General features: G+C 40.2%; 2 protein-coding genes and 1 long non-coding RNA gene across 3 annotated transcripts; all 3 read left to right on the top strand.

Annotated features, from left to right (window-relative positions):
• Positions 1 to 758: 758 nt before the first annotated feature.
• LOC115983284 lies at positions 759 to 4,698 on the top strand. The gene is made up of 6 exons (XR_004089985.1): positions 759 to 1,167; positions 1,912 to 2,061; positions 2,164 to 2,419; positions 3,347 to 3,438; positions 3,734 to 4,328; positions 4,468 to 4,698. It is a non-coding gene; the product is annotated as an uncharacterized LOC115983284 (long non-coding RNA).
• A 3,876-nt stretch (positions 4,699 to 8,574) lies between these two features.
• On the top strand, positions 8,575 to 9,093 carry LOC115985526. Its single transcript, XM_031108465.1, has one exon. It carries the CDS (start codon positions 8,575 to 8,577, stop codon positions 9,091 to 9,093), a length of 519 nt encoding a protein of 172 aa, XP_030964325.1.
• Positions 9,094 to 9,345: 252 nt separating this feature from the next.
• Positions 9,346 to 10,197, top strand: LOC115985524. The gene has a single exon (XM_031108464.1). It carries the CDS (start codon positions 9,346 to 9,348, stop codon positions 10,195 to 10,197), a length of 852 nt encoding a protein of 283 aa, XP_030964324.1.
• The last annotated feature ends 2,688 nt before the right edge of the window (positions 10,198 to 12,885 follow it).

The following is a 12,885-nucleotide window of genomic DNA, read 5'->3' as shown; positions in this document are numbered from 1 at the left end:
TATTCGTGAGTTTCATTGCACTTTTCGGTATTATTCATAAATTTCATTATACTATTTAGTTAGCCTTTAACTTTTTTTTTACACTTATAGCAACAAATTTTCAGTTTCATTTAAATAAATTATTCTCAAACGAACCCTTAGATTAATTGAAAGTAAATCATTTGAAAAAATTTTTGATAACACTTTTACAAAAAATAAAAAAAGTTCTCAAAATATTGATTACTTTATATTTTTCTCCCTAAAAACTTTCTTAAACTAGTTAATTATTTACTAAAAAAAATGGTTAATTAAAAAAGAACAAAAGTTTTTCTCCAAACTAGTACTCTTCAAACTTCTCATATAACTCTTCAAATTTCTCATATATCTCTTTTTTATATAAAATTTTAAAAATCTAATCGTTGAACGTCATGTTCTTTAGGTTCTTAACACGTATATCAAATTTTGTTCAAATCAGATGTTATTTACTATTCGATCAATAAAATTATTTTTTATACATAATTTTATATCATAAAAATTTGAAATTTTAACATTTGTTCAATGATATAATAATTAATTTTTGATTTCGTTAAAATTTTATAAGCATGAAAGATATAATAAGAACATATTATTTAATGGTTAAATTTTTAAAATTTACATTCAATATAAGAATATCCAAAAGAAATTTTGTTCACTAAAAAAGTATTTGTGATGTTTGTGGCGGTGGGACCCGTACATTCCAGCAAGCGTTCACCTTTTCCCTTGCAGAATGCTTTATATATACGCTAGCGCAGTCTTATTCTTATCGGTACTAATCCATTTGAATTTACTCAGTAATCCACATATCAAACTAGAACACAGGTTTTTTCCATTCATCATCTTCCACATGAAGAACAATGGCAGTGCCTTGTTGAGGGAAAGCGACACAAATTTTAATAATTTTCCCCTTGGTTTGAGCGTTTTGATTGTGGATCACGGTCAGCAAAGTCTGCAAGAAATGGAGGCGAACCTTCGGAGATTTGGATATGAAGGTTACTTCTTATTCCTTTCGTTTTTTATTGAGTTTAAACTGCAGGTCTCGAATGGCCGCGAGTTAGCATGCTAAGGGATTGAGTTGAAGCGCTATAACAAGGGCCACCATCAAATTGGATTGAGTTGAAGCGTTATTGCAAGATCGTCGGCACAGCCACGGTAAAGGTTTTTTTATTTATTTTTATATTTGGGTATGAAATATGATTTAGTTTTGGGTATGTTGGATTGCTTTGATTTTGTTTTGGGTTTTCTCTTTGAAAATGTTTTTTCTCAATTTTATATACTTATTTTTTTTTAGACAGAAAACTTATTTTTTGATTTAGGCTGAAATTAATTGTTGAATCTACTTCCGGTGGAATGCGACTGCCTATGTAGGCGAGCAATGCAGGCAAGTAATTTCTAATTGTGGAAATTGTTAACATGAATGATTGTGAAATTGGTCAGTAATTGACTCTTTAGTAATTGAATTACGAATTTGTTGTTTCTCTAAATTGTTGAAAACTCACCCTAAAAACCAGCTTGCAAGAGGAGGGTGTCTTAGAGCTTATAAACACATGGTTAAACTTATACTTAATCAATGTGGGACACTAGGATCATAATACACCTGCAGCAGTTTGCCCATTGCTGCCACTCGCAGCAGCCAACTGCTGTCTACGGTCTACCCAATTTTGCCCTACCATTCTCAGGCCTGATGACCAGTTTTTGTTTCTCTGCCTGACCAAACGCATTTGAGCAACACTGAAACGTAAACACAGTGTCCCCTTGGGGAAATTTTGTTATTTAGCATCATTTTAGCAACTATTTAGTTAGTGGTCAATGCCTCTGATAGGATTCCTTTTCTATAATTTTTTTCTAATTTAAATGGCAATTAGACCAGTTACCCTAACCACAAATATTTTGCAGTTACTAAATGCGTTCGAGTGGAGGATGCTTCAACTCTGCTAAGGATGGAGGGAAGTGTATTTCATATTATTATAATTGAACAATGCTTGCTTGGTGTGAATGAATTTGAACTTCTTCGAATTGGTAGAGAGATGGATTTGCCTGTTATTGGTAAGTACACAGTGTGTGTGTTTTTCTTGGATAAGTAAGTCATTTTCTGTTTCATTAACAATTTTGTGAATCTAACATCTCAATATTTATAATGTTACGTAGTGACATTCGAGGATGGTCAACCTAACATTGTTCAATGGAGTTTGGAAAATGGCACCTGTGAGTATCAGCTGAAGCTTATCCCGATGAGTGTTCTTAATGTGGTGTACATGTATGTTTTTCAAGAAAGACAATAAGTGGGCTCAAGTGCAGCAGCCAACAAATAATGTGTCCAGAGTGAGAAATCAGCGGATGTCTTGGACACCAGACTCTCGTGAAAAGTTTGAAGAAAGTGTGCAAAAACTGGGAGGCGCTGATAGTATGAGTCTTTTTCCTAATCTTATCTGCATTAATTTGTTGTTCTCACACTCTAGTCATTTATCTGCTCATGTTCACTTTGTCCATTGCTTTTAATGGTGCAAGTTGGTGAAGTCAATTACTTTAAAATAATTTAGTGGCCCATTTATGACTAAAAAATGAGTTTGTTAGATATGGGAAGGAAAACATATGGAGTAACTGTACTGGAACTAGTTCTCCATAAGTTAAATATGTCCATTTTAATTATTCTCGCTGAGAAATATAGCACATTGTATGGAGCCTTAATTCTGTAACACTTCTGTACGACTATTTGCAATAATTCAATAAATTCATATAATGCATCTGTGCTCTCTCTCTTTTTTTCCCCTAAAGGTAGTGTAAATTACACGCACATTGTTTTGCACAAACGTCCATACACGTTATATTGAACTGAAATTTTGAGTAACTCATGTCTTCAACTAACGATTTCAGTTCAAAAATACCTATGTACAAATGTGTGTGTAAAACAGGTTTTACCCTTTTTCTTTAAGGGTGTGCATTTATCATACCAGCGTGTCACTTTATGCAACTAATATTTCCTTTTTTGAAACAATAACTAATGTTAATTTTGGAATCATTAGTTTGTGGTTAGTTCAATGAGGTTGAAAATAATCATTTTATTAGTTGTTTGGGTTATTCTCTTAAAGCAACTTCTGGAAAAAATATTTGTGCTAAGGGTTATTATTATTATATTTTAAATGCAATCTGTTAGACTTGTTTTGTGTTTCTGTAAGTCCAAGAATAGAAAATTTTGTTTCTTCAGAATAGAAATTTTGTTTCTGAAGACAGGTAATTAAACTCAGCCATAATGATTGTTTGTGCACTCCATCCCATTCTTCACTGTTAGCATTTTAGCCTGTATTACAATATCTTATATATGTTGATGCAGATGCAACTCCCAGGAAAATTTTGCAACTCTTGTGAAGTAACTTTAAGGGTTTTGAAGATGTTGATAGGGAAAAGGTTTCCAGCCATCTGCAGGTAATTGTTATTCTTATTATATCCTTAATTGATTTTTCCCCAGCATGTGCATATCTATTTAAACTTAAACAATCATATTAGAATAACGATTATAAGGTCATATCCAGTTAGGGCACACGCTAATTTAACATGATATCAAGTGTTCTTGACTTAAAACTTGGTGTGAAATGGTGATTTATCAAGTTACCGAGTCAGATGCCTCTTAAGGAAAAATCACACCTGTTGAGTGATAGTTTATGAAGTCAGATTTCTCTTTCGGTAAAGGATACTCACTATTCACTATTTCATGGAGCAGAAATACTGTGAAAGCCTTAAAAAAAAAGAAAAGGTGCAGCTGCGTATGATGGGGCGCAAAGACAAAGATGGTACCAGTTCAGAGCATATTCAGTCCAGATATCAAATGGAGGAACATCCACCAATGACTTTGGTCGATCAAGTCTTGAAGACCACGGTTGCAAATGAGCCAAATATATTATCACCAGAGCAACAAGCTCCAGCAGCAAAGAACACTAAAGGCTTTCAGAGTGTAACATGGCCTTCTGAAACCAACTTACAAACCATGGGAGGTAGTACCAGTTGTGGAAACCAAAGCAATGCTTTGATGACCCAAATGGTTGAAGCATTTTCAAGTGAACAGATCCGGAATGAATTCACTGGAGGTCAACCTTTTGACTATGAAAGCTTTCTCAATGATATCGATGCATCAACAAATGATATTTCTGGAGATCCTGGTTTCTTCTCCATTAATGCTCCTGTTCGGATTCCTTATCATATTGATCATGGAGAATATGGTTTCTCCTTGGATGGAATGTTTGAAAATTTTACTGGGGATGTTATTGCTCATGAAAATTTTACAACCTCTGATGCTGGTACGCAACCATGAAGTTGCGGTAAGATATTTTTATAACTTGTAGTCTTGTACGCATTTTGGCACAAGTTATAAAAAATTCTTCTATCTAAAATAACTGACATTTATTCAGGAAAAGAAAATAAGGAGATTTATTTATTTATTCATTGTTTCTCTTGCAGTTTGCTGGATTATTTGAGTCTAAAGTCTCACTCTGGTGGCGTCAGCCCAAATCCAATAAAAAGGCTTCTCTGTTGGATGCGCATCTCTATTCTCTTTTATTCTGCCCGTTTTCCTAAAAGTGTAGTTTTATTTTGTTTTCAACTTAGGATTTCAGCCCATGTTTGCTTTAAATTCCGTTTGTCTGTCTGTTATAATAAGGGTAAAGTGCTATCAAGTCGGTTTTTAAGGAAGATTGTCCCCTTTGTTTCGATTCCTTTGTTTAATTCCATTGCAGATTATCAACAAAATAAAAATAAAAATAAAAACCTCAGGATTTCAGCCCAAAGTCACACGTGCATGTGCAACCTGGTATGTTTAACAGTTTCTACCCCTTCCTAAAGGGCAGACTTTATATCACTTCACTATAGCTATGAAGTTTAAAATCGCTATTTAAGTCGGTTGTCTCAAAGACTCAAAAGAGGTTTTGAAATTTCAAAGTTAATCGAGTATGATAAAAAAAATGCAGTTTTTATCTGGTAATGTTAAAGACTGATTCTGGTTAGTGACGATAAATAATTAATATCCACAGATTTCTTGGCCATCGGTCATTCATGCATGCATGAAAAATTCGTACAAAGTGTGCAAGAATTGGGCCTTTAATGGTTTGAAACTTTAAATCTTTTTCCTAATCTTAAGCGTCATTAATTGGTCATTATCACACGACTCACTTTCACTTATCTGCACGGGCTGTTTACTTCCCAAAAAGAAAAGAAAAAGAAAACATGAAAGTCACTTTGTCTGTCCGTCCGTTGATTCTACTTCTATGATGTAATTTGGTTAATTCAAACTACTTTCGTTTTGTTTCACTGATGCACAATAGTGTACTCCAAAATAATTCATGGTCCATTAAAAAAAGAGAAAAAAGTTAACAATTGTATTATTATTATTTTTTCAAGAATAGTTGGATGTGGAAACATATTTATTAAATTCAGACCGCAACTTGACACGGAATGGGTTTCAAGCCAGAGTCATTGGTTTAACAAGACAGTCATCTGTCAAATCACAAATTTAATTAAAATTTCAATTAAATTAAATATTTTTTTTCTTCTAAAAAAAATTAAATAATATAAAAAGCAAAAATGATTACTGCAAATTTTTATACAAGATACAATTAAATAAGCCAAGAATTCTTCAAGTAGCATTCTTGAAAAATTACTCGTGAATTTTTATATAATGGTGATGGGGCCTCTTAAAATTTTAATATGGATCGGAATTTATGGGGAATGAGTTATATCTTTTCAATAAACACATTTTCCGGACAAAATGGGCTTCTGCCTTTTTTGGGTAAAGTAATTAGCCTTTTGTCTTTATTCTCAAACTAAATAGGGAAATGCCCTTCTTTTGAAAATCGAGTTTCTCAAAATCGATTTAAGCCCTATAGTGACGTTTTCAAGGACCTATAGTGACGTTTATAAAGACCTATAGTGGCGTTTTGTAACTTGATATCCATGAAATCGAGTTATAGGCAATTTAATTGCCTATAACTCGATTTCATGGATATCAAGTTATAAAACGTCACTATAGGTTCTTAAAATGTCACTATAGGTCCTTAAAAACGTCACTATAGGGCTCCAGAATTTTTTTTTTTTTTTTAAACTCGATTTTGAGAAACTCGATTTTCAAAAGATGGGCATTTTCCTATTTAGTTTGGGAAGAAGGGCAAAAGGCTAATTACTTTACCCAAAAAGGGTAGAAGCCCATTTTGTCCCACATTTTCCTTTGGAGAAATATCTTGGTTGATTTAATATCAACAAATGTTTACAAAACTCACTAACCATTTGAAACACTTCAAAACTGGTTTTTAAGCCCAAAAAAATCCAATATTTACACTTAAATCAATCAACCTTCATGACTCGATCGATTGACTTGCTATCATGGTAGATATGGAGAAAACATAAAGGTACTCCAAAGTAAACAACACTTCTCAAGTCTTGACTAATCTTCTATTGAACCTTGCAAATACTAAATTTAACCAACTAATTCTCTCCACACATGACATAATTAATCCAACCAAGAGAGGTATCATAAAAAACAAGGGAAATTATACTTTACTTTCTAAACTATGATCCTTTTACGCTTAGCCTCATAAACTATAAAGAAGAACACTTTTACCATCTTAGGCTATACCCCCTCTACATTCATCCCCTCTAAACTATGAAAATGCATATTTTACCCCCTAAATTATGACTCCTTTTACACTTACCCCACTAAACAATAAGAATGCACACTTACTTTCCTAAACTACTACCCATGGGGTAGGGGTGCAAAGTGTTCCACAAGTAATAGAAGGGTATGCATTCTAATAATTTAGAGGGGCAACTGTTACATTAGTAATAGTTTAGGGAGTAAAGTGTATATTCTTATAGTATAGGAGAGTAAGTGTAAAATGGGGTATAATTTAGGGATTAAAATCCTCTAGAGTTCTTAGGGTACTCTTAACAGATATAGTTCCAACAATCCTAAAATTTCTTTAAAAATAAAAGGCCAAGATTTTACCACCTCGTCAATCTATTAAAAATTAATTATTTTCACAAAAAACTCAAACTAACTCACTATTAAACCCAAAACTGCCCCACTCTCCCCTCTTGCTACCAATCACTGGTGTTCTATCTAAGGAAGTTAATTTCGTATTGGAGGCCATTTCAATTTGACTAGGGGAATGAAATATTTCAGTATCAATTGATACTGGTGTATTGTTTTGGGATTACTGCTATTTATATATTTCTATATATATATATATATATATATATTTATTGTGGGGCCAGAGAACTTGGCGACCCCGGCCCACTTTGTGCTGGGCCCAAGGCCCGCGCCGAGGATAGAAATGCTTGAGGACACACGACGAAAGTCCAAATGACCTAGAGATGTTGCCGAGGACGATTCTGTTCTCGGCATTCCAGACTCGAGTAGGAAAGAACGACACGCTATCAAAGATAGCCTCCTAGAGCATTCCCCGAAGAAAGGACGAGTACAGTAGGACGCACAAGGGAGTATGGCGTAGGAGTAGTTGAAGGAAAGGCTGTCACCTTCGCATTTAATGCGCCCAACCAACGTCCTGGCCACATTAATGATGAAAGGACTCTTGAATAGTATGGCCTTAGTTGCTGCAACTCACAAAAGGTTTGGGAAGGTGACTGATGGGACGAGCACTCGAGTAATGACCTACACACTCAACAGATAGAGGGTCAAGAACGACTGGAAAGAAATATATAATGTGAAAGACCCCCCAAGAATGAGGGATCGCGAGAAAGGAACAGGAAGAGAGAAAAAGGAGAAAACGGCAACAGTCTGCATGGTTTGGAAAAACCACGGGAACCTAGTATTGAAAGTAAAAGAAGAAGAACATCAAGCTCCTCGGACGAAACGCTCAGGGACAACATTTCAGGCTTGAACCCATTTCCTCATTGGTCCGTCCACACCCAACCATGTATAGTGATTGTGGTTTAGACCAACACCTAAAAATTCATTGTATTGGGCCAGTTGGGCTTGAGACCTTTCGTCCAATAGGAAAAGCGCTCATACCAACACCCTTCAATTGGCGCCGTCTGTAGGAAGAACTTGTGTGTTAGTAAGGACAACAATCTGGCATGGTAGGGTCAGGCACTCATCAAGCAGGTTCCCATCAGCTCGAACCAGTAAAATCCCAACAATAGGGTAACTTCCCCAACCCTGAGCGCGACCGAAACGAAGAGAATGGAAGGTTTCGAGAGGGAAGCGTAAACACCACCCAAACTAGCAGGAGCCACTCTCGCGCGGGCAGCTATATGCTTCAGAGACGAAATAACAGCCGAGCCCCGCAACAAGAGGAAGTCAGGAGCCATATGTCTCAGAAATAGAATAGTAGGTAGTCCATGCAGTGAGAGATAGACGATTTGAAAAGAAAGCTGTATCATGCACAGCAAAGGCAATCTCGTTCCAGACTTGACGCACCCTCCGATGATGAAAATGACGACGACTATAGACGAAGATCGAGGACTCCCCCAAGCGAGACCTTCTCCCACGAAGAAGAACACTGCCGGAGGTGTAGGTGCAGAAGCCCATCTCCTAGGGGCTTGGGAAATGACGCCATGAACAAGGCACTGGATCAACTCTCCAAGTCGCCTTTCATGCACCACATAGAAGGGGCCATACTCCCTCGACTGTTCCAGCAGCCAACCTTCGCCATTTACAACGGTAGAACAGACCCGGAAGAGCATGTGAGCCAGTTCAACCAAAGGATGACTGTCCATTCTAGGAACAAGGCGCTGATGTGCAAGGTCTTCTTGTTTAGCTTTGGACCAGTGGCGATGAGGTGGTTTAATGGTTTGAAGACAAACTCCATCGACTCGTATAGGCAGCTGACCCAAGCTTTTGGCTCCCGCTTCATAACGAACCGCAGAGCCCCTCGGCCTTTGAGCGCTTTGTTGTCGTTATACATGCATGACGGAGAAACCTTAAAGGCTTACTCGGATAGATATTGGGAGACGTACAATGAAATGGAAGACAACTTTGACGACGTCGCCATTATCACTTTTAAAAACAGTCTCCCAGCCGATCACGGCCTACGGAAGTCTCTGACTGGCAAGCCCGCCACCAGTATACGTTAACTGATGGATCGGATTGACAAGTACAAGCGAGTGGAGGAAGATCAGTTATAGGGAAGAGGAAAAGAGAAGGTTATCCTTCAGGAGAGGAGGGATTTCAGGTTGGACAGATACAGCAGCAACCGCCCGAAGAGGGACTTTGTAGGGCAACTCGGAACAACCAATGCACGGACTGTTAATGCCGTATTCCGAGAACCAGTGCATCGGGTTTTGGAGAAAATCAAGAACAAGTTATACTTTTGGTGGCCGAATAAGATGGCGGGAGAACCCTCGAAGCGCGATCAGAACCTTTATTGCCAATACCACCAAGACCATGGCCACACTATAGAGAACTGCAAGAACCTCTGGAACCACCTAGACCAACTGGTCCAGGAAGGGAAGCTGAAACACCTTCTGCATCATTCCAGTGGTCATCAAAGCCATCAAGAGGCCAGAAGGGATGCTGCCCTAAGGCCACCTGCGGGAACGATCAGCGTAATCGTGGTCGTGCCAGGGAGAACGGGCATGCGCCTTGCACGAGTGTTATTGATGGCTCAACTGCCCGCCAAGGAGTCCCAACCAGGGCTGAAGAGGGCCAGGATGAGCTTTTGTCCCATTTTGAGCTTTTCAGAGGAAGATAAGATCGGGACCATCCAACCCCATGACGATGCACTGCTAATCACCCTCCAAATCGGGGACTACGATGTGAAAAGAGTAATGGTGGATGGCGGCAGTGCGGCTGAGGTTATGTACCTTGACCTATATAAGGGGTTGAGGTTAAAGCCGGAGGACTTGATGCCTTACAACTCCCCTCTGATGAGCTTCGACAGGAAGCTTATCACTCCAATGGGCATGATTAGGCTGCCCATCCGGATCGGCCCGAAAATAGTGGAGGTGAACTTCATCGTGGTGGACACCTACTCTCCCTATACAGCTATTGTCGGTAGGCCTTGGCTCCATACCCTACGGGTTGTTACTTCCTCGTTGCACCAAAAGGTGAAGGTCCCGTCAGGAAAACAAGTCCTGGAAATCCATGGTTGCCAACCCACAGCGAGGCAATGCGTGGTAGCAGTCATCTCACATCAGCTCGACGCGGAGTCCTTGGCCTCCGCCGAAGAAAATTTATAGCAACTAAAGACCCCGGTTTTGCCCCCTAACATAACTGCTAGGGAGGTGAAATGCGAAAACCTGGAAGAGGAGGTCATTAGCGACGACCAGGAGAAGTTCTTTCGAGTAGGGGCTTGGCTGCCTCTCTAGGAGAAAGAGAAGCTGGTTGAGTTCCTTAAAAGAAATATTGACGTATTTGCATGGGATGCCTGTGACGCCCTTGGGATCGACCCAACCTTCATCTGCCATCACCTCAATGTCAACCCGGCCATCATTCCCAAGAAGCAACCACCCCGTCGCCCATTAAAAGAGCATGCCGACGCGATTAGAGACAAAGTGGCGAAGCTTAAACGTGCTAGGGCTATCAAAGAAGTCTTTTACCCCGAATGGCTGGCCAACACGGTGGTGGTCAAAAAGAAAAGTGGGAAATGGCAGGTCTGCGTGGACTTCACATACCTAAATAAGGCGTGCCCTAAGGACCCGTTCCTAATGCCTCGGATAGACCAGCTATTGGACACAACAGCAGGCCATCCTCGGATGAGCTTCTTTGACGCCTTTCAAGGTTACCGCCAAATACCACTGGCGTTGGGGGATTAGGAGAAAACAGCCTTCATAACACCGATTGGAAATTACCACTACAAGGTAATGCCATTTGGCCTGAAGAATGCGGGATCAACTTATCAAAGGATGATGACAAAAATATTCGAACCACAGCTGGGTAGGAACATCGAAATTTACGTCGATGACATGGTGGCGAAGAGTAAAGTGGTGTCCGAGCATTTAAGGGACCTTGGCAGCACCTTTAGCGTCTTAAGGAAACATAAGCTGCGCCTGAATGCTTCCAAGTGCTCATTTGGTGTGGGGTCAGGTAAGTTTTTGGGTTACATGGTTACCCATAGGGGAATCGAGGTTAACCCTGACTAGATCAAGGCCATAAACGACCTGAAACCGCCACAAAACGTAAAGGAGGTCCAAAAGCTTACTGGGATGATCGCAGCTGTCAATCGATTCATTTCAAGATTAGCGGATAGATGTAGGCCGTTCTATCTCTTGATCAACAAATGGAAGGGGTTTGAGTGATCCGAGGACTGTGTGGTAGCTTTCCAGCAACTCAAAGATAACCTATCCTGGCCATCTATCATGTCCAGCCCTGAGGCTGATGAAATCCTGTACGCATACATTGCTGTAACCCCCCATGCTGTGAGCTTGGTGCTAATACGGGACGACAATGGCACCCAAAAGCCGGTCTATTACGTGAGTAAGACGCTGCAAGAAGCCGAGGTCAGGTATCTACCCCTGGAGAAAGCTATACTGGTTGTGGTCCACGCCACGCGAAAGCTTCCCCATTATTTCCAGGCCCATACAGTGGTTGTTCTAACCCAACTACCCTTGAAGTCTGTACTGCGAACCGTTGACTACACTGGAAGGATTGCCATATGGAGCACAATTTTGGGAGCTTTTGACATCAAATACATGCCTCGGACCTCTATGAAGGGTCAGGTCCTGGCAGACTTAGTGGCCGAATTTGCTGAACCCCCAATAGAAATAGTGGCAGAGGGGCAGAACATGAATGGAAAATCGGTTGGAGTGATCTCTACACCAAGACCCCCATGCTAGAAGGTGTACATCGATGGCGCAGTAAATTAGAGAGGATCTGGAGTGGGGCTAGTCTTAATATCCCTCGAGGAAGCTATTATAGAGAAGTCCCTGAGACTTGGGTTCTCAGCCACAAACAATGAAGCCGAGTATGAGGCCCTGCTACAAGAAATTGCCATGGTACAGAAAATGGGAGGAAAGGCAGTGGAGATGTTCTCGGACTCAAGGTTGGTAATAGGCCAGGTAAAGGGAGAATTAAAGGCTAGAGATGCAAGGATGCAAGGGTTTAAGCCGGGTTAAATGCTTACAGCTGGGTTTCGACTTTTTCAACTTGTCGCATGTCCCCAGAAGTGGAAACACTCATACAGATTCGCTGGCCATGCTTGCTACCTCCTCGGCAGAGGATCTGCCTTGAATTATTCTCGTTGAGCACCTGGATAGAGCGAATGAAGTAGTCATAGGCATGGTCCATGTTCATGAGGTCAGAGTGGGCCCTAGCTGGATAGATCCTATTGTGAAGTTCCTCAAAGATGACATCCTGCCTGAGGAGAAGTCGGAGGCGGAGAAAATACGAAGAAAAACTCCTCGGTTCTAGTTGTCCGAGGACCATAAATTGTACAAATGCTCATATTCCGGACCATACTTATTGTGCGTACACCCTGAGGCATCAAAACTGCTGCTTGAAAAACTGCACGAAGGGATCTGCGGGAGTCACACAAGAGGAAGATCTCTGTCGCACCGAGCCATTACCCAGGGATATTGGTGGCCGGGGATGCAAAAAGAAGCCCTAAAGTATGTTAAAAAGTGCGAACAGTGCCAAAGGTTCGCCCCGAATATTCATCAACCTGGCGGAGCCCTCAACCCTCTATCCAGTCTGTGGCCCTTCGCCCAGTGGGGCTTGGATATCGTAGGACCCTTCCCAAAGGCAGCAGAAAATAAGAGATACCTACTGGTCGGCATAGATTACTTCACCAAGTGGGTCGAAGCTGAGCCTCTTGCCAACATCAGAGATGTGGATGCTAAGAAGTTCATCTGGAGAAACATTGTCACACGATTTGGAGTCCTTCGTACCCTCATCTCAGACAATGGACTACAATTTGACAGCAAGGCCTT

The sequence above is a fragment of the Quercus lobata genome, chromosome 4, assembly GCF_001633185.2.
Source record: "Quercus lobata isolate SW786 chromosome 4, ValleyOak3.0 Primary Assembly, whole genome shotgun sequence".
Lineage (NCBI taxonomy): Eukaryota > Viridiplantae > Streptophyta > Magnoliopsida > Fagales > Fagaceae > Quercus > Quercus lobata.
This window is presented reverse-complemented; position numbering and strand designations above follow the sequence as displayed.

Bases quoted from the DNA above. Each gene is read 5' to 3' on its own strand.
- LOC115985526 (XM_031108465.1), top strand. From the start codon at position 8,575: ATGAACAAGGCACTGGATCAACTCTCCAAGTCGCCTTTCATGCACCAC.
- LOC115985524 (XM_031108464.1), top strand. From the start codon at position 9,346: ATGGCGGGAGAACCCTCGAAGCGCGATCAGAACCTTTATTGCCAATAC.